A 23,156-nucleotide genomic window follows, 5' to 3' on the forward strand; every position below is an offset into this window, starting at 1 on the left:
CAGAGAGATGTCCCCGTCCTCTGTATTCCCAGGATAATCACATATATACCATGTCCTCAGTCACTGTGTGTCTCCTACAGATGGGCCCAGTAACAGGAATACCCCAGAGAGATGTCCCCGTCCTCTGTATTCCCAGGATAATCACATATATACAATGTCCTCAGTCACTGCGTGTCTCCTACAGATGGGCCAGTAACAGGAATACCCCAGAGAGATGTCCCCGTCCTCTGTATTCCCAGGATAATCACATATATACAATGTCCTCAGTCACTGTGTGTCTCCTACAGATGGGCCCAGTAACAGGAATACCCCAGAGAGATGTCCCCGTCCTCTGTATTCCCAGGATAATCACATATATAAAGTGTCCTCAGTCACTGCATGTCTCCTACAGATGGGCCCAGTAACAGAGATACCCCAGAGAGATGTCCCCGTCCTCTGTATTCCCAGGATAATCACATATATACCATGTCCTCAGTCACTGCGTGTCTCCTACAGATGGGCCAGTAACAGGAATACCCCAGAGAGATGTCCCCGCCCTCTGTATTCCCAGGATAATCACATATATACAGTGTCCTCAGTCACTGCATGTCTCCTACAGATGGGCCCAGTAACAGAGATACCCCAGAGAGATGTCCCCGTCCTCTGTATTCCCAGGATAATCACATATATACCATGTCCTCAGTCACTGCGTGTCTCCTACAGATGGGCCCAGTAACAGGAATACCCCAGAGAGATGTCCCCGTCCTCTGTATTCCCAGGATAATCACATATATACAATGTCCTCAGTCACTGCGTGACTCCTACATATGGGCCCAGTAACAGAGATACCCCAGAGAGATGTCCCTGTCCTCTGTATTCCCAGGATAATCACATATATACAATGTCCTCACTCACTGCGTGTCTCCTACAGATGGGCCCAGTAACAGGAATACCCCAGAGAGATGTCCCCGTCCTCTGTATTCCCAGGATAATCACATATATACAATGTCCTCAGTCACTGCGTGTCTCCTACAGATGGGGCCAGTAACAGGAATACCCCAGAGAGATGTCCCCGTCCTCTGTACTCCCAGGATAATCACATATATATACAATGTCCTCAGTCACTGTGTGTCACCTACAGATGGGGCCAGTAACAGGAATACCCCAGAGAGATGTCCCCGTCCTCTGTATTCCCAGGATAATCACATATATACAATGTCCTCAGTCACTGTGTGTCTCCTACAGATGGGCCCAGTAACAGGAATACCCCAGAGAGATGTCCCCGTCCTCTGTATTCCCAGGATAATCACATATATACAATGTCCTCAGTCACTGCGTGTCTCCTACAGATGTGCCAGTAACAGAGATACCCCAGAGAGATGTCCCCGTCCTCTGTATTCCCAGGATAATCACATATATACCATGTCCTCAGTCACTGTGTGTCTCCTACAGATGTGCCAGTAACAGAGATACCCCAGAGAGATGTCCCCGTCCTCTGTATTCCCAGGATAATCACATATATACCATGTCCTCAGTCACTGTGTGTCTCCTACAGATGGGCCCAGTAACAGGAATACCCCAGAGAGATGTCCCCGTCCTCTGTATTCCCAGGATAATCACATATATACAATGTCCTCAGTCACTGCGTGTCTCCTACAGATGTGCCAGTAACAGAGATACCCCAGAGAGATGTCCCCGTCCTCTGTATTCCCAGGATAATCACATATATACCATGTCCTCAGTCACTGTGTGTCTCCTACAGATGTGCCAGTAACAGAGATACCCCAGAGAGATGTCCCCGTCCTCTGTATTCCCAGGATAATCACATATATACCATGTGCTCAGTCACTGCGTGTCTCCTACAGATGGGCCCAGTAACAGGAATACTCCAGAGAGATGTCCCCGTCCTCTGTATTCCCAGGATAATCACATATATACCATGTACTCAGTCACTGTGTGTCTCCTACAGATGGGCCCAGTAACAGGAATACCCCAGAGAGATGTCCCCGTCCTCTGTATTCCCAGGATAATCACATATATACCATGTCCTCAGTCACTGCGTGTCTCCTACAGATGGGGCCAGTAACAGGATTACCCCAGAGAGATGTCCCCGTCCTCTGTATTCCCAGGATAATCACATATATACAATGTCCTTAGTCACTGCGTGTCTCCTACAGATGTGCCAGTAACAGAGATACCCCAGAGAGATGTCCCCGTCCTCTGTATTCCCAGGATAATCACATATATATATACAATGTCCTCAGTACCGGCGTGTCTCCTACAGATGGGCCCAGTAACAGGAATACCCCAGAGAGATGTCCCCGTCCTCTGTATTCCCAGGATAATCACATATATACAATGTCCTCAGTCACTGTGTGTCTCCTACAGATGGGCCCAGTAACAGGAATACCCCAGAGAGATGTCCCCGTCCTCTGTATTCCCAGGATAATCACATATATACCATGTCCTCAGTCACTGTGTGTCTCCTACAGATGGGCCCAGTAACAGAGATACCCCAGAGAGATGTCCCCGTCCTCTGTATTCCCAGGATAATCACATATATACAATGTCCTCAGTCACTGCTTATCTCCTACAGATGGGCCCAGTAACAGGAATACCCCAGAGAGATGTCCCCGTCCTCTGTATTCCCAGGATAATCACATATATACAATGTCCTCAGTCACTGTGTGTCTCCTACAGATGGGCCCAGTAACAGGAATACCCCAGAGAGATGTCCCCGTCCTCTGTATTCCCAGGATAATCACATATATACCATGTCCTCAGTCACTGTGTGTCTCCTACAGATGGGCCAGTAACAGAGATACCCCAGAGAGATGTCTCCGTCCTCTGTATTCCCAGGATAATCACATATATACCATGTCCTCAGTCACTGCGTGTCTCCTACAGATGGGCCCGGTAACAGGAATACCCCAGAGAGATGTCCCCGTCCTCTGTATTCCCAGGATAATCACATATATACAATGTCCTCAGTCACTGCGTGTCTCCTACAGATGGGCCCAGTAACAGGAATACCCCAGAGAGATGTCCCCGTCCTCTGTATTCCCAGGATAATCACATATATACCATGTCCTCAGTCACTGCGTGTCTCCTACAGATGGGCCCAGTAACAGGAATACCCCAGAGAGATGTCCCCGTCCTCTGTATTCCCAGGATAATCACATATATACCATGTCCTCAGTCACTGTGTGTCTCCTACAGATGGGGCCAGTAACAGGAATACCCCAGAGAGATGTCCCCGTCCTCTGTATTCCCAGGATAATCACATATATACAATGTGCTCAGTCACTGTGTGTCTCCTACAGATGGGCCCAGTAACAGGAATACCCCAGAGAGATGTCCCCGTCCTCTGTATTCCCAGGATAATCACATATATACCATGTCCTCAGTCACTGTGTGTCTCCTACAGATGGGCCAGTAACAGAGATACCCCAGAGAGATGTCCCCGTCCTCTGTATTCCCAGGATAATCACATATATACCATGTCCTCAGTCACTGTGTGTCTCCTACAGATGGGCCCAGTAACAGGAATACCCCAGAGAGATGTCCCCGTCCTCTGTATTCCCAGGATAATCACATATATACCATGTACTCAGTCACTGTGTGTCTCCTACAGATGTGCCCAGTAACAGGAATACCCCAGAGAGATGTCCCCGTCCTCTGTATTCCCAGGATAATCACATATATACAATGTACTCAGTCACTGCGTGTCTCCTACAGATGGGCCCAGTAACAGGAATACCCCAGAGAGATGTCCCCGTCCTCTGTATTCCCAGGATAATCACATATATACCATGTCCTCAGTCACTGTGTGTCTCCTACAGATGGGGCCAGTAACAGGAATACCCCAGAGAGATGTCCCCGTCCTCTGTATTCCCAGGATAATCACATATATACCATGTACTCAGTCACTGTGTGTCTCCTACAGATGGGGCCAGTAACAGGAATACCCCAGAGAGATGTCCCCGTCCTCTGTATTCCAAGGATAATCACATATATACCATGTCCTCAGTCACTGTGTGTCTCCTACAGATGTGCCAGTAACAGAGATACCCCAGAGAGATGTCCCCGTCCTCTGTATTCCCAGGATAATCACATATATACCATGTCCTCAGTCACTGCGTGTCTCCTACAGATGGGCCCAGTAACAGGAATACCCCAGAGAGATGTCCTCTGTATTCCCAGGATAATCACATATATACAATGTACTCAGTCACTGTGTGTCTCCTACAGATGGGGCCAGTAACAGGAATACCCCAGAGAGATGTCCCCGTCCTCTGTATTCCAAGGATAATCACATATATACCATGTCCTCAGTCACTGTGTGTCTCCTACAGATGTGCCAGTAACAGAGATACCCCAGAGAGATGTCCCCGTCCTCTGCATTCCCAGGATAATCACATATATACCATGTCCTCAGTCACTGTGTGTCTCCTACAAATGGGCCCAGTAACAGGAATACCCCAGAGAGATGTCCCCGTCCTCTGTATTCCCAGGATAATCACATATATACCATGTCCTCAGTCACTGCGTGTCTCCTACAGATGGGCCAGTAACAGAGATACCCCAGAGAGATGTCCCCGTCCTCTGTATTCCCAGGATAATCACATATATACCATGTCCTCAGTCACTGTGTGTCTCCTACAGATGGGCCCAGTAACAGGAATACCCCAGAGAGATGTCTCCGTCCTCTGTATTCCCAGGATAATCACATATATACAATGTCCTCAGTCACTGTGTGTCTCCTACAGATGGGGCCAGTAACAGAGATACCCCAGAGAGATGTCCTCGTCCTCTGTATTCCCAGGATAATCACATATATACCATGTCCTCAGTCACTGCGTGTCTCCTACAGATGGGCCCAGTAACAGGAATACCCCAGAGAGATGTCCCCGTCCTCTGTATTCCCAGGATAATCACATATATACAATGTCCTCAGTCACTGTGTGTCTCCTACAGATGGGCCCAGTAACAGGAATACCCCAGAGAGATGTCCCCGTCCTCTGTATTCCCAGGATAATCACATATATACCATGTCCTCAGTCACTGCGTGTCTCCTACAGATGGGCCAGTAACAGGAATACCCCAGAGAGATGTCCCCGCCCTCTGTATTCCCAGGATAATCACATATATACAGTGTCCTCAGTCACTGCATGTCTCCTACAGATGGGCCCAGTAACAGAGATACCCCAGAGAGATGTCCCCGTCCTCTGTATTCCCAGGATAATCACATATATACCATGTACTCAGTCACTGCGTGTCTCCTACAGATGGGCCCAGTAACAGGAATACCCCAGAGAGATGTCCCCGTCCTCTGTATTCCCAGGATAATCACATATATACAATGTCCTCAGTCACTGCGTGACTCCTACATATGGGCCCAGTAACAGAGATACCCCAGAGAGATGTCCCTGTCCTCTGTATTCCCAGGATAATCACATATATACAATGTCCTCACTCACTGCGTGTCTCCTACAGATGGGCCCAGTAACAGGAATACCCCAGAGAGATGTCCCCGTCCTCTGTATTCCCATGATAATCACATATATACCATGTCCTCAGTCACTGCGTGTCTCCTACAGATGGGGCCAGTAACAGGAATACCCCAGAGAGATGTCCCCGTCTTCTGTATTCCCAGGATAATCACATATATATACCATGTCCTCAGTCACTGTGTGTCTCCTACAGATGGGCCCAGTAACAGAAATACCCCAGAGAGATGTCCCCGTCCTCTGTATTCCCAGGATAATCACATATATACCATGTCCTCAGTCACTGTGTGTCTCCTACAGATGGGCATAGTAACAGGAATACCCCAGAGAGATGTCCCCGTCCCCTGTATTCCCAGGATAATCACATATATATACCATGTCCTCAGTCACTGCGTGTCTCCTACAGATGGGCCAGTAACAGAGATACCCCAGAGAGATGTCCCCGTCCTCTGTATTCCCAGGATAATCACATATATACCATGTCCTCAGTCACTGCGTGTCTCCTACAGATGGGCCCAGTAACAGGAATACCCCAGAGAGATGTCCCCGTCCTCTGTATTCCCAGGATAATCACATGTATACCATGTCCTCAGTCACTGCGTGTCTCCTACAGATGGGCCCAGTAACAGTAATACCCCAGAGAGATGTCCCCGTCCTCTGTATTCCCAGGATAATCACATATATACAATGTCCTCAGTCACTGTGTGTCTCCTACAGATGGGCATAGTAACAGGAATACCCCAGAGAGATGTCCCCGTCCCCTGTATTCCCAGGATAATCACATATATATACCATGTCCTCAGTCACTGCGTGTCTCCTACAGATGGGCCAGTAACAGAGATACCCCAGAGAGATGTCCCCGTCCTCTGTATTCCCAGGATAATCACATATATACCATGTCCTCAGTCACTGCGTGTCTCCTACAGATGGGCCCAGTCACAGGAATACCCCAGAGAGATGTCCCCGTCCTCTGTATTCCCAGGATTGTACAGAGGAGAATCACAGGACCGCACAGGAGAATCAGGTAGGTGGGATTTAGGGTCTCCCCAATATATCACAGTGACTGTCACTATATGATCTTTAAAGAAGCTGTGTAATCTTAAACTAACCAGAAATTAATAATTTGTTATTTAGGGTGAGCACCTCTCTAATATGAAGGCAGAAGATACAGGGGGAGAAGAGACCTATGTTAGGGGTGATCAGCAGTGTAAGGAGGAGGAAATCCCTACAGATATCAGCACAAGTGAGTAAGAAACACTTCTAGAAAAGAATCACATATTCTTGCACAGTCAGTGCAACAGTCTTTGCGTAGTGGGGAGTCAGGGTCCATCAGCCCCTATTATACTCCTGCTCTCTCCCTCACATCATGTCACTGTGTGTTACCAGCCCAGAGATCTGACCAGTCTCCTCCCCGCACTCTCTGGTGTATCTCATACATCAGGAGCCTTCAGCCCCTATTATACTCCTGCTCTCCCCCCTCACATCATGTCACTGTGTGTTACCAGCCCAGAGATCTGACCAGTCTCCTCCCCACACTCTCTGGTGTATCTCATACATCAGGAGCCATCAGCCCCTATTATACTCCTGCTCTACCCCTCACATCATGTCACTGTGTGTTACCAGCCCAGAGATCTGACCAGTCTCCTCCCCGCACTCTCTGGTGTATCTCATACATCAGGAGCCATCAGCCCCTATTATACTCCTGCTCTCCCCCTCACATCATGTCACTGTGTGTTACCAGCCCAGAGATCTGACCAGTCTCCTCCCCGCACTCTCTGGTGTATCTCATACATCAGGAGCCATCAGCCCCTATTATACTCCTGCTCTCCCCCTCACATCATGTCACTGTATGTTACCAGCCCAGAGATCTGACCAGTCTCCTCCCCGCACTCTCTAGTGTATCTCATACATCAGGAGCCATCAGTCCCTATTATACTCCTGCTCTCCCCTCACATCATGTCACTGTGTGTTACCAGCCCAGAGATCTGCCCAGTCTCCTCCCCGCACTCTCTGGTGTATCTCATACATCAGGAGCCATCAGCCCCTAATATACTCCTGCTTTCCCTCTCACATCATGTCACTGTGTGTTACCAGAGATCTGACCAGTCTCCTCCCCGCACTCTCTGGTGTATCTCATACATCAGGAGCCATCAGCCCCTATTATACTCCTGCTCTCCCCTCACATCATGTCACTGTGTGTTACCAGCCCAGAGATCTGACCAGTCTCCTCCCCGCACTCTCTGGTGTATCTCATACATCAGGTGCCATCAGCCCCTATTATACTCCTGCTCTCCCCCTCACATCATGTCACTGTGTGTTACCAGCCCAGAGATCTGACCAGTCTCCTTCCCACACTCTCTGGTGTATCTCATACATCAGGAGCCATCAGCCCCTATTATACTCCTGCTCTCTCCCCTCACATCATGTCACTGTGTGTTACCAGCCCAGAGATCTGACCAATCTCCTCCCTGCACTCTCTGGTGTATCTCATACATCAGGAGCCATCAGCCCTATTATACTCCTGCTCTCCCCTCACATCATGTCACTGTGTGTTACCAGCCCAGAGATCTGACCAATCTCCTCCCTGCACTCTCTGGTGTATCTCATACATCAGGAGCCATCAGCCCCTATTATACTCCTGCTCTCCCCCTCACATCATGTCACTGTGTGTTACCAGCCCAGAGATCTGACCAGTCTCCTCCCCGCACTCTCTGGTGTATCTCATACATCAGGAGCCATCAGCCCCTATTATACTCCTGCTCTCCCCCTCACATCATGTCACTGTGTGTTACCAGCCCAGAGATCTGACCAGTCTCCTCCCCGCACTCTCTGGTGTATCACATACATCAGGAGCCATCAGCCCCTATTATACTCCTGCTCTCCCATCTCACATCATGTCTCTGTGTTACCAGCCCAGAGATCTGACCAGTCTCCTCCCCGCACCCTCTGGTATATCTCATACATCAGGAGCCATCAGTCCCTATTATACTTCTGCTCTCCCCCTCACATCATGTCACTGTGTGTTACCAGCCAGAGATCTGACCAGTCTCCTCCCCACACTCTCTGGTGTATCTCATACATCAGGAGCCATCAGCCCCTATTATACTCCTGCTCTCCCCCTCACATCATGTCACTGTGTGTTACCAGCCCAGAGATCTGACCAGTCTCCTTCCCGCACTCTCTGGTGTATCTCATACATCAGGAGCCATCAGCCCCTATTATACTCCTGCTCTCCCCTCACATCATGTCACTGTGTGTTACCAGCCCAGAGATCTGACCAGTCTCCTCCCTGTACTCTCTGGTGTATCTCATACATCAGGAGCCATCAGCCCTATTATACTCCTGCTCTCCCCTCACATCATGTCACTGTGTTACCAGCCCAGAGATCTGACCAGTCTCCTCCCCGCACCCTCTGGTATATCTCATACATCAGGAGCCATCAGCCCCTATTATACTCCTGCTCTCCCCCTCACATCATGTCACTGTGTGTTACCAGCCCAGAGATCTGACCAGTCTCCTCCCCGCACTCTCTGGTGTATCTCATACATCAGGAGCCATCAGCCCCTATTATACTCCTGCTCTCCCCCTCACATCATGTCACTGTGTGTTACCAGCCCAGAGGTCTGACCAGTCTCCTCCCCGCACTCTCTGGTGTATCTCATACATCAGGAGCCATTAGCCCCTATTATACTCCTGCTCTCCCCCTCACATCATGTCACTGTGTGTTACCAGCCCAGAGATCTGACCAGTCTCCTTCCCGCACTCTCTGGTGTATCTCATACATCAGGAGTCATCAGCCCCTATTATACTCCTGCTCTCCCCCTCACATCATGTCACTGTGTGTTACCAGCCCAGAGATCTGACCAGTCTCCTCCCCGCACTCTCTGGTGTATCTCATACATCAGCAGCCATCAGCCCCTATTATACTCCTGCTCTCCCCTCACATCATGTCACTGTGTGTTACCAGCCCAGAGATCTGACCAGTCTCCTCCCCGCACTCTCTGGTGTATCTCATACATCAGGAGCCATCAGTCCCTATTCTACTCCTGCTCTCCCCCTCACATCATGTCACTGTGTGTTACCAGCCCAGAGATCTGACCAGTCTCCTCCCCGCACTCTCTGGTGTATCTCATACATCAGGAGCCATCAGCCCCTATTATACTCCTGCTCTCCCCCTCACATCATGTCACTGTGTGTTACCAGACCAGAGATCTGACCAGTCTCCTCCCCACACTCTCTGGTGTATCTCATACATCAGGAGCCATCAGCCCCTATTATACTCCTGCTCTCCCCCTCACATCATGTCACTGTGTGTTACCAGACCAGAGATCTGACCAGTCTCCTCCCCACACTCTCTGGTGTATCTCATACATCAGGAGCCATCAGCACCTATTATACTCCTGCTCTCCCCCTCACATCATGTCACTGTGTGTTACCAGCCCAGAGATCTAACCAGTCTCCTCCCCGCACTCTCTGGTGTATCTCATACATCAGCAGCCATTAGCCCCTATTATACTCCTGCTCTCCCCCTCACATCATGTCACTGTGTGTTACCAGCCCAGAGATCTGACCAGTCTCCTCCCCGCACTCTCTGGTGTATCTCATACATCAGGAGCCATCAGCCCCTATTATACTCCTGCTCTCCCCCTCACATCACGTCACTGTGTGTTACCAGCCCAGAGATCTGACCAGTCTTCTCCCCGCACTCTCTGGTGTATCTCATACATCAGGTGCCATCAGCCCCTATTATACTCCTGCTCTCCCCTCACATCATGTCACTGTGTGTTACCAGCCCTGAGATCTCACCAGTCTCCTCCCCGCACTCTCTGGTGTATCTCATACATCAGCAGCCATCAGCCCCTATTATACTCCTGCTCTCCCCCTCACATCATGTCACTGTATGTTACCAGCCCAGAGATCTGACCAGTCTCCTCCCCGCACTCTCTAGTGTATCTCATACATCAGGAGCCATCAGTCCCTATTATACTCCTGCTCTCCCCTCACATCATGTCACTGTGTGTTACCAGCCCAGAGATCTGCCCAGTCTCCTCCCCGCACTCTCTGGTGTATCTCATACATCAGGAGCCATCAGCCCCTAATATACTCCTGCTTTCCCTCTCACATCATGTCACTGTGTGTTACCAGAGATCTGACCAGTCTCCTCCCCGCACTCTCTGGTGTATCTCATACATCAGGAGCCATCAGCCCCTATTATACTCCTGCTCTACCCCTCACATCATGTCACTGTGTGTTACCAGCCCAGAGATCTGACCAGTCTCCTCCCCGCACTCTCTGGTGTATCTCATACATCAGGAGCCATCAGCCCCTATTATACTCCTGCTCTCCCCTCACATCATGTCACTGTGTGTTACCAGCCCAGAGATCTGACCAGTCTCCTCCCCGCACTCTCTGGTGTATCTCATACATCAGGTGCCATCAGCCCCTATTATACTCCTGCTCTCCCCCTCACATCATGTCACTGTGTGTTACCAGCCCAGAGATCTGACCAGTCTCCTTCCCACACTCTCTGGTGTATCTCATACATCAGGAGCCATCAGCCCCTATTATACTCCTGCTCTCTCCCCTCACATCATGTCACTGTGTGTTACCAGCCCAGAGATCTGACCAATCTCCTCCCTGCACTCTCTGGTGTATCTCATACATCAGGAGCCATCAGCCCTATTATACTCCTGCTCTCCCCTCACATCATGTCACTGTGTGTTACCAGCCCATCATGTCACTGTGTGTTACCAGCCCAGAGATCTGACCAATCTCCTCCCTGCACTCTCTGGTGTATCTCATACATCAGGAGCCATCAGCCCCTATTATACTCCTGCTCTCCCCCTCACATCATGTCACTGTGTGTTACCAGCCCAGAGATCTGACCAGTCTCCTCCCCGCACTCTCTGGTGTATCACATACATCAGGAGCCATCAGCCCCTATTATACTCCTGCTCTCCCATCTCACATCATGTCTCTGTGTTACCAGCCCAGAGATCTGACCAGTCTCCTCCCCGCACCCTCTGGTATATCTCATACATCAGGAGCCATCAGTCCCTATTATACTTCTGCTCTCCCCCTCACATCATGTTTCTGTGTTACCAGCCCAGAGATCTGACCAGTCTCCTCCTCGCACTCTCTGGTGTATCTCATACATCAGGAGCCATCAGCCCCTATTATACTCCTGCTCTCCCCTCACATCATGTCACTGTGTGTTACCAGCCCAGAGATCTGACCAGTCTCCTCCCTGTACTCTCTGGTGTATCTCATACATCAGGAGCCATCAGCCCTATTATACTCCTGCTCTCCCCTCACATCATGTCACTGTGTTACCAGCCCAGAGATCTGACCAGTCTCCTCCCCGCACCCTCTGGTATATCTCATACATCAGGAGCCATCAGCCCCTATTATACTCCTGCTCTCCCCCTCACATCATGTCACTGTGTGTTACCAGCCCAGAGATCTGACCAGTCTCCTCCCCGCACTCTCTGGTGTATCTCATACATCAGGAGCCATTAGCCCCTATTATACTCCTGCTCTCCCCCTCACATCATGTCACTGTGTGTTACCAGCCCAGAGATCTGACCAGTCTCCTTCCCGCACTCTCTGGTGTATCTCATACATCAGGAGTCATCAGCCCCTATTATACTCCTGCTCTCCCCCTCACATCATGTCACTGTGTGTTACCAGCCCAGAGATCTGACCAGTCTCCTCCCCGCACTCTCTGGTGTATCTCATACATCAGCAGCCATCAGCCCCTATTATACTCCTGCTCTCCCCTCACATCATGTCACTGTGTGTTACCAGCCCAGAGATCTGACCAGTCTCCTCCCCGCACTCTCTGGTGTATCTCATACATCAGGAGCCATCAGTCCCTATTCTACTCCTGCTCTCCCCCTCACATCATGTCACTGTGTGTTACCAGCCCAGAGATCTGACCAGTCTCCTCCCCGCACTCTCTGGTGTATCTCATACATCAGGAGCCATCAGCCCCTATTATACTCCTGCTCTCCCCCTCACATCATGTCACTGTGTGTTACCAGACCAGAGATCTGACCAGTCTCCTCCCCACACTCTCTGGTGTATCTCATACATCAGGAGCCATCAGCCCCTATTATACTCCTGCTCTCCCCTCACATCATGTCACTGTGTGTTACCAGCCCAGAGATCTGACCAGTCTCCTCCCCGCACTCTCTGGTGTATCTCATACATCAGCAGCCATCAGCCCCTATTATACTCCTGCTCTCCCCCTCACATCATGTCACTGTGAGTTACCAGCCCAGAGATCTGACCAGTCTCCTCCCCGCACTCTCTGGTGTATCTCATACATCAGGAGCCATCAGCCCCTGTTATACTCCTGCTCTCCCCCTCACATCATGTCACTGTGTTACCAGCCCAGAGATCTGACCAGTCTCCTCCCCGCACTCTCTGGTGTATCTCATACATCAGGAGCCATCAGCCCCTATTATACTCCTGCTCTCCCCTCACATCCTGTCACTGTGTGTTACCAGCCCAGAGATCTGACCAGTCTCCTCCCCGCACTCTCTGGTGTATCTCATACATCAGGAGCCATCAGCCCCTATTATACTCCTGCTCTCCTCCTCACATCATGTCACTGTGTGTTACCAGCCCAGAGATCTGACCAGTCTCCTCCCCGCACTCTCTGGTGTATCTCATACTGTACATCAGGAGCCATCAGCCCCTATTATACTCCTGCTCTCCTCCTCACATCATGTCACTGTGTGTTACCAGCCCAGAGATCTGACCAGTCTCCTCCCCGCACTCTCTGGTGTATCTCATACATCAGGAGCCATCAGCCCCTATTATACTCCTGCTCTCCCCCTCACATCATGTCACTGTGTGTTACCAGCCCAGAGATCTGACCAGTCTCCTCTCCGCACTCTCTGGTGTATCTCATACATCAGGAGCCATCAGCCCCTATTATACTCCTTGTCACGGACCCACCGGTCGCCTGCTCCGATACGTCAATCTGAGCAGCGCCGGCCGTGACTGGGGTTCACTCAGGACACTCGGGTCCTTTCCTTGAGGTACACTGCCACCAGCCAAAACCTGATTTTAGCGCCTGAAACTGCGCAAGGGGCGGCTTGGCTCGCCCCTGACCACACAATACAAGATAACAATGGTAACGTTTTTCAGCCGTTCTCTTCCGAGGCTAATGAGTCTTAGGAACACAGAACCAGAACTGGGAATATGTATTATTTATTCCTAGAAATACTACAGAGCTTTAGAAAATAGTTACAAGATTTTACAATGATTTTAAAAGTACACACAACGATTTTTAAATGCAAATTTCAGAAATAAAATAAAAAGGGAAAAAAGACAGAACCGTATCTTACAATCCTGAAGTGGGGGGGTTCTCCACAAGAAATCTCTCGTCGCCTACAGCCTGATTGCTAGACCCCCAGGTAGTGACACTGACTATAGGGAGAAAGGTCTTAGTTATACCTTGCAGACTCCCTCATCCCTCCCACCCTTGGGATTCCACTCTTTCCATGCTGAAGGAGTGTGGAAGGTCCCTGGCAATCTACAGTCTGCTGTTTTCAAAGTGATTGATCCTCCTTCCTTGCATAGCAGACCCACTGATAAGAGATGTGGAGGAAGGGGACAAACTCTAACCTCTTCTTCTGGACCATGGTTTATGAGGGGCTCAGATCTTATCTTACATCCTAACTCCGGAGGAGTCCACAGATGTCACACTGAGGAAATACAGGCCTCAAACTCAAACCAGGGTCACCTACAGTTTACATACAAGACATGTCCTGATTCCAATACTCACAGGAGACATAACTATTACACCAATATCAGACATACATTGACCGGACAGATAATCATAACAGGAGGCATACGTTAATTTGATCGATCACCTGATCTGATCGTTACACCTCCCCCTTTTAAAATGGCGCACAGAGGCGGTGACCCACGTCACCGTCTCATCAGTGCGCTATTAACTACATCACCTGGACAGGTAGCAGTGGTCTCTGTGCTGAGACAGACTGCCACTGATTCTGCTGAATTTGTACAAACACTTTCTTATACTTGACGTCTGTCATGGGACCACCGGACGCCATAGCCGTGGCTAGGGTGGGCAATGGGCATAGTCCCTGTCCCTCTCGCAGGAGATGGCAAACTAAAAGCACACAGGTGTCCTCGAACCCATAGTCTGTGAGCACACTGATATAGTGGGAGCTGTGCCCTTCCCGGCTGGTATTGACACAGCCCACCACAGCTGTGCGTCGGACTCCTGGACACGGATTCTCCCCTGCAGCTGGCAGTTTGGCCTTACTCACTGAGATCAGTACCAGACCATTCCGCCACACCCCAAACGGCCATCCCCCTGGGACTCGTAACTCGGCACGTTTAACTATACCACAGGTGTGGGGCATTCTCCCAGCACTATATACAGACTTAAACATGTCTTCCCAGCACCTCTCCTGAGCTGACTGACCCCCCCTCCCCTTCACTGGGGGGAAGGTCCACTCACTCAACACCTCACACCTCATCCTTTTGTGAGGAGATTTGCCCTCTGTGTCTGTGTGTGTGAATTGTGAAGGGGGGCACGTTTCTGCAAGGGGGAATACCAGCAGGTCCTTGTCCCCTGTCTTGGGAACATCCCAGCTCAGCCTTTCTGAGGTTAATGGAGCTGAGTTTACCTGTGCTTCGCGGGCCCTCCCACCCTTCTGGTTACACACAGCAGCTTCCCTAATAGCCACTGGCTCTATTCCTGAAACAACCCTCTCACTGCACCCAGGTGTATCTTTCCCACTTCCCAGGTATGGGGCAGCCTGTGCAGGGTTGATTCTCAGTTCTGCGTGGAAAGCCAAGCTTTCCATGGCAGTCCAGGACACCTTCCTGAGCCTGACCTTCCCTCCCAGACCCGCAGGTTCTGTGGCTGGGGTGGTGCCACTGAGGTTCTCAGGAGAGGCATCCGTTATCCAGTGACGCTGGAAAAATGCACTCTCTGGAGGATTCTCAGTGTCTGGAGGAAACCCCTGCTGTGTTCCTGTATCTATTCTTGTGTGGCTACAGTAAGGAGGGGGGTTTGGGGGGAAAGCTGCAGTAAGGGACACTCTCTCCCTATCTGACAGTTCTACAGTGCACACAGGACCCACCGGGTCACTTATTATACCTGGTACCACGTTTCCCACAGTAGCGCAAGACATCACATTATCAACAGTAACATCAATATCATAACCTGGGGAGACATCCTGCAATACCTGCAAATTAGCCTGTGCATCTTCCACAACACATGGGGCCCATCCTGCTGGCTTACAATTGTACCGTGGCAAAAACTCTATATCTGGGTCCCATTGTCTCTGAGCAGGAATGGGGTTATCTGAGCATGTTGTCACCAGTAACTTATTGGCAGGTACATGCGCTGCCTGCAACCAACTCAGATCGGTCCCATTTGTGCAGTTAGCGTCCCCTGGCACCATGTCACAACCAGACATCACTGGAGGAACAGGGTTAACGTCTAGCACAGCAACCTTAATGACATCACCAGCAGCACTCCTACCACTGGTGAGTGAGGGTGTCTCATTCCCAACTAGATTAGGGCATTCATTTAACCCCACAAACTGGCAAGGATTACCCACTATACCTGTCTCTAACTCACCCTCCACCTCTACCGAAGGTACGGCACTATCACAGATCATCCCAGGGGCTTCACACAAAATAACAACATTGCAATGTTCAGCATGGTTACATACTACCTGAGATGCATCATATGGTTCAGAAGGGTTAGCGACAGATATGTGTGGAGTTAATAAAAGTCCCACATCAGTAGTCCCACACATACTTGTGTGCATACAGTCAGAAAGTCCCATTCCTATTTCCGACATAGTCTCTCCCCTGCATACTTTCACTATGCAGCCAGCCTCTTCCGGCAACAAATCTGGAGCAATGGGTGGGAACATGCTGCTCACATCTTCCAGCAGTTTAAACTGGGCCTTGTGATGTGAGGTCTCCTGAGCAGGTTCCATGACTGCTGTAGTAGGCAGAGGCACCTTGCCCTGGTGGGGCACCCCTGGTGAGAGCAAGCTGCTGACATCCTCAGCTTCTGCTTCTCTCAACCGTTTAAACTGGAACTCTGCTTCCAGAGCGGGTAACAACAGCTGTTCTAGGCGACGCCACTCCACACCTATCCGGCGGCACTGATCTCCCCAAAATGGGGTATCCAGCTTTCTCCAAGCATCGACCTCCTGCTGCGCAAATTTGTAACATTGTCCCAGTTCTCTCAGCAGCACCCAAGGAGACGCGGATGGACCCCAGAAACGAAATGCTGCACGATACTGGCTGAAGGCATTGCACTCATCGTCCCTGGCCTGGGTGAGCTGCGTGATCATCTCCCCACGAGTATGGTTGTGGCAGGAGATACCTTGCAGCTGGCATTCTTCCGTTAGTTCCTCTGTGCTCAGTAGGGTAAACATATCATCATCCTCCACTGGGTCAATATACCCACTGGGCTCTTCTGGTGCTGTAGGGGATTGGTACTCTGCAGTCTCCCTGACTGCCACACATCCTACAGTCTCCCTGGTGCTAGCAGAGATGTCACCTCTCTGAGCATCGGTTGTAGTGTCCAGGGCCAGCTCATTACTCACAACCAAGCTGACACTCACTTGGCTTCCTCTGTCTGCTTCCAAGACAGGGAACTGTGCATGACGCGGTCCGGTGAAATTCGCGTCAGCGGTGATTTGGGACCTCTGTCCCTTGTTAGGCTCCCCATGATTGATAACAGAGTCCACATCATGATCCAACACATTATTTACTTCCGCAGACAGTAAAAGTTCAGTACGAAGCCCATCTCCTGCTAACTCAGTAGCCACGGCAGATAAAGTCTCACGTAAAGGTTCGCCATCATGATGCCCTGTATCACCCTCCACTGGTTCACCAACAGCGATCAGCCCCCTGAGCCTCACCAGTTCCAACTGGTACTCACGCTGGGCCTGACGCTCTGCAGCCTCACGTACAGCTTTGCGCTCCTCAGCCTCTCGTCTGGCTTTGCACTCCGCAGCCTCTCTGTCGACAATGGCTTTGCGCTCCGCAGCCTCTCTGTCGACAATGGCTTTGCGCTCCGCAGCCTCTCTGTCGACAATGCCTTGGCAGAACTGCACCAGCTGCAAAGCGAATACGGGGTTCACATTCTTCAATTGCCTGCTAGCAGCTAGAAGGTCGCTCTGCAGTGTAGACTTGCTGGGTCCAGCAGAAGGGTTTAACCCTGGCGCGGCATCGTTTGTACTGTCCAGTGCTGACTGAGCCCCTGGGGTAGGATTGTCCATGGACTGGTTTCCTCCAGCAGCTAGAGTCCGATCGGCATCCACTAGTGCCTGAATCATACGTTTTCTACTCTGGCCAGACCAAGGGATATTCCTCTGCACACACACGACCGCCAGGTCATCTCTCCTCATCTGCTGGTAATCAGCCATCCGGAGTCTCACACTTGTCAAATAAAATGATAGGAAAGAAAAACAAGAGAAGGGAGGGAACAGAAATTGCACTCACTGTGTGACTTTTAAAACTATAGTAAAGCTCTGAGTTCTGATTCTGGTGATGTGGGTATTTCTCACAAAATTCTACCCACACTCACTTAAGTTCTTAAAGAGAAAAATGAATTCTCCATCCCACCGCTTGCCACCAAATGTCACGGACCCACCGGTCGCCTGCTCCGATACGTCAATCTGAGCAGCGCCGGCCGTGACTGGGGTTCACTCAGGACACTCGGGTCCTTTCCTTGAGGTACACTGCCACCAGCCAAAACCTGATTTTAGCGCCTGAAACTGCGCAAGGGGCGGCTTGGCTCGCCCCTGACCACACAATACAAGATAACAATGGTAACGTTTTTCAGCCGTTCTCTTCCGAGGCTAATGAGTCTTAGGAACACAGAACCAGAACTGGGAATATGTATTATTTATTCCTAGAAATACTACAGAGCTTTAGAAAATAGTTACAAGATTTTACAATGATTTTAAAAGTACACACAACGATTTTTAAATGCAAATTTCAGAAATAAAATAAAAAGGGAAAAAAGACAGAACCGTATCTTACAATCCTGAAGTGGGGGGGTTCTCCACAAGAAATCTCTCGTCGCCTACAGCCTGATTGCTAGACCCCCAGGTAGTGACACTGACTATAGGGAGAAAGGTCTTAGTTATACCTTGCAGACTCCCTCATCCCTCCCACCCTTGGGATTCCACTCTTTCCATGCTGAAGGAGTGTGGAAGGTCCCTGGCAATCTACAGTCTGCTGTTTTCAAAGTGATTGATCCTCCTTCCTTGCATAGCAGACCCACTGATAAGAGATGTGGAGGAAGGGGACAAACTCTAACCTCTTCTTCTGGACCATGGTTTATGAGGGGCTCAGATCTTATCTTACATCCTAACTCCGGAGGAGTCCACAGATGTCACACTGAGGAAATACAGGCCTCAAACCAGGGTCACCTACAGTTTACATACAAGACATGTCCTGATTCCAATACTCACAGGAGACATAACTATTACACCAATATCAGACATACATTGACCGGACAGATAATCATAACAGGAGGCATACGTTAATTTGATCGATCACCTGATCTGATCGTTACACTCCTGCTCTCCCCTCACATCCTGTCACTGTGTGTTACCAGCCCTAATAAATGACTGTAACCGCTGTGGTTAGTGGTTCCAGCGTCACCCAGTCTGTCCTGTGTGGTGCACCTCTGATATTACCCACCCTGATGGTCCCAATTTCACTGTGGCTTTATGCCAGTGTTACTGTTGAACAAGTCATATGTGCTATTTATAAATGTGTCCATATTTATTTATTTACAGTGTCTTATATAGCGCAGCAGATTCCGTTAGTGTCTTATATAGTGCAGCAGATTCCGTTAGTGGCTTATATAGCGCAGCAGATTCCGTTACTGTCTTATATAGCGCAGCAGATTCCATTACAACGTCTTATATAGCGCAGCAGATTCCGTTACAACGTCTTATATAGCGCAGCAGATTCCATTACAGCGTCTTATATAGTGCAGCAGATTCCATTACAGCGTCTTATATAGCGCAGCAGCTTCCGTTACAGCGTCTTATATAGCGCAGCAGATTCCGTTACAGTGTCTTATATAGCGCAGCAGATTCCGTTACAGTGTCTTATATAGCGCAGCAGATTCCGTTATTGTCTTATATAGAGCAGCAGATTCCGTTACTTTGTCTTATATAGAGCAGCAGATTCCGTTAGTGTCTTATATAGCGCAGCAGATTCCGTTACAGTGTCTTATATAGCGCAGCAGATTCCGTTTATAGTGTCTAATATAGCGCAGCAGATTCCGTTAGTGTCTTATATAGCGCAGCAGATTCCGTTACAGCGTCTTATATAGCGCAACAGATTCCGTTACAACGTCTTATATAGCGCAGCAGATTCCGTTACAGCGTCTTATATAGCGCAACAGATTCCGTTACAACGTCTTATATAGCGCAGCAGATTCCGTTACAGCGCCTTATATAGCGCAGCAGATTCCGTTAGTGTCTTATATAGCGCAGCAGATTCCATTACATCGCCTTATATAGCGCAGCAGATTCCGTTACAGCGTCTTATATAGCGCAGCAGATTCCGTTACAGCGTCTTATATAGCGCAGCAGATTACGTTACAGTGTGTTATATAGCGCAGCAGATTCCGTTACAGCGTCTTATATAGCGCAGCAGATTCCGTTACAGCGTCTTATATAGCGCAGCAGATTCCGTTACAGCGTCTTATATAGCGCAGCAGATTCCGTTACAGCGCCTTATATAGCACAGCAGATTCCGTTAGTGTCTTTTATATAGCGCAGCAGATTCCGTTAGTGTCTTATATAGCGCAGCAGATTCCGTTAGTGTCTTATATAGCGCAGCAGATTCCTTTACATCGCCTTATATAGCGCAGCAGATTCCGTTACAGCGTCTTATATAGCTCAGCATATTCCGTTACAGCGTCTTATATAGCGCAGCAGATTCCGTTAGTGTCTTATATAGCGCAGCAGATTCCGTTACAGTGTCTTATATAGCGCAGCAGATTCCGTTACAGTGTGTTATATAGCGCAACAGATTCCGTTACGTCTTATATAGCGCAGCAGATTCCGTTACGTCTTATATAGCGCAGCAGATTCTGTTACAGCGCCTTATATAGCGCAGCAGATTCCGTTAGTGTCTTTTATATAGCGCATCAGATTCCGTTACAGTGTCTTATATAGCGCAGCATATTCCGTTACAGTGCCTTATATAGCCCAGCAGATTCCGTTACAGTGTCTTATATAGCGCAGCAGATTCCTTTACAGCGTCTTATATAGCGCTGCAGATTCCTTTACAGCGTCTTATATAGCGCAGCAGATTCCGTTACAGTTTCTTATATAGCGCAGCAGATTCCGTTAGAGTGTCTTATATAGCGCGGCAGATTCCGTTACTGCGTCTTATATAGCGCAGCAGATTCCGTTACAGCGTCTTATATAGCGCAGCATTTTCCGTTACAGCGTCTTATATAGCGCAGCAGATTCCGATACAGTCTGTTATATAGCGCAGCAGATTCCGTTACAGCGTCTTATATAGCGCAGCATTTTCCGTTACAGCGCCTTATATAGCGCAGCATATTCCGTTACAGCGTCTTATATAGCGCAGCAGATTCCGTTACAGTCTGTTATATAGCGCAGCAGATTCTGTTACAGCGTCTTATATAGTGCAGCAGATTCCGTTAGTCTTATATAGCAGCAGATTCCGTTACAGTTCCTTATATAGCGCAGCAGATTCCGTTACAGGGCCTTATATAGCGCGGCAGATTCCGTTACAGTGTCTTATACAGCGCCGCAGATTCCGTTACAGTGTCTTATATAGCGCAGCAGATTCCGTTACAGTGTCTTATATAGCGCAGCAGATTCCGTTACAGCGTCTTATATAGCGCAGCAGATTCCGTTACAGGGCCTTATATAGCGCGGCAGATTCCGTTACAGTGTCTTATATAGCGCAGCAGATTCCGTTACAGTGTCTTATATAACGCAGCAGATTCCGTTACAGTGTCTTATATACAGCAGCAGATTCCGTTACAGGTTATTATATAGCGCAGCAGATTCCGTTACAGTGTCTTATATAGCGCAGCAGATTCCGTTACAGCGTCGTATATAGCGCAGCAGATTCCGTTACAGTGTCTTATATAGCGCAGCAGATTCCGTTAGTGTCTTATATACCGCAGCAGATTCCGTTACAGGTTATTATACACCGCAGCAGATTCCGTTACAGCGTCTTATATAGCAGATTCCGTTGCGCAATACAATAGTAGACCGTGATAAAACAAACTGGGTAACAACAGACAGACATAGAGGTAGGAGGGCCCTGCTGCAAGCTTACAATCTATAGGGACATAGGAGGGATATATAAATATGATAGGCTTGCCTGAAGAGGTGAGTTTTCAGGGAACACATGAAAGTTTGGAGGCTGGCGGAGAGTCTAATTGTGCATGGAAGGGCATTCCATAGGGTGGGAGCAGCCCGATGAAAGTCCTGTAATAGTGAATGGGAGCTGGTGATCCGTGCAGAAGAGAGACGCAGAGCTTGTGCAGAGCGGAGTGGTCGAGATGGGAGATATTTTGTGATAAGTGCAGAGATATATGCTGGTGCAGTATGGTTAATAGCTTTATATGCGAGTAGAAGTGTTTTATATTGAATACGGTAAGATACAGGCAACCAATGGAGGGACTGGCAGAGCGGATCAGCAGACGATGAGCGTCTTACACGGAAGATCAGCCGAGCAGCAGCATTTAGAATGGATTGCAGTAGTGAGAGTCTGTTCTTGGGAAGACCAGTTAGGAGACTATTGCAATAATCAATGCGGGATATAATGAGTGCATGGATAAGAGATTAGTAGTGTCTTGTGTGAGAGACGGTCATATTTCGGATAGGTTTTTTAGATGCATGTAACACGATTTGGAGACAGATTGAATGTGGGGAACAAAGGACAGGTCAGAGTCGAGGATGACCCCTAAGCAATGGTAGGGTAGATTGTCAAGTTGTCAACAGCGATGGAGATATCAGGATGGTAACTGTTCTTAGTTGGCGGAATATAAGTAATACCGTTATGGAAATATCGAGTTAGAGTTGGCGAGAAGACATCCAAGATGAGATGGCAGAGAGACATTCAGAGACTCGGCCCAGAAACACTGGTGACAACTCTGGGGTTGATAGCTGATTAGTTTGCCAAGAGAGGAGGTATAGATTGAGAAAAGCAGAGGACCTAAGACTGAGCCTTGCAGAACTCCGACTGACAGAGGTAGTGAGGAGGAGGTAAAGTCAGAGAGCGATCAGAAAGGGAAGATGAGAATCAGGAGTATTTATCTAATCCGCACTGTGTGCTCCTTTGTGCGAATCACATATAATTCCCTTTTCTTTTGTTTTTCACACTTTTTTTGTGTTATAACTTTTTTTTATTTTTGATACCCTTCAACTTTTCAGCAGTAGTGGTGCTACCCTTCTCTAAATATATGAACATATGCAATTGGAGAGAAGAAAAAGAATGGTACTTGTTTCCTAGCACGGCCACAATCGTGAGTAATCGTGTCCCTTACTTAAGGGACACGATTACCCACGATGGACCCGATTTCTTTTGAAATCAGGTCCATTTTGCCGGCTAGGATAAAATATCGGGGGCATCGCG

At 49.1% G+C, this 23,156-nt stretch overlaps 1 protein-coding gene across 2 annotated transcripts in view; it reads left to right on the top strand.

The window, feature by feature from the left end:
- The first annotated feature begins 6,419 nt into the window (after nucleotides 1–6,419).
- LOC146009814 (uncharacterized) overlaps nucleotides 6,420–23,156 on the top strand; it is a 205,262-nt gene continuing 188,525 nt past the window's right edge. For both annotated transcript variants that reach the window (XM_083150315.1, XM_083150313.1), the window contains exons 1-2: nucleotides 6,420–6,513; nucleotides 6,624–6,732. In XM_083150315.1, the coding sequence (XP_083006441.1) occupies nucleotides 6,676–6,732 (57 nt within the window). In that variant the 5' untranslated portion in view covers nucleotides 6,420–6,513; nucleotides 6,624–6,675. The remainder of the gene's footprint in view (nucleotides 6,514–6,623; nucleotides 6,733–23,156) is intronic.

Source organism: Crinia signifera, chromosome 6 (assembly GCF_055691185.1).
Source record: "Crinia signifera chromosome 6, ASM5569118v1, whole genome shotgun sequence".
In the NCBI taxonomy this organism is placed as follows: Eukaryota; Metazoa; Chordata; class Amphibia; order Anura; family Myobatrachidae; genus Crinia; species Crinia signifera.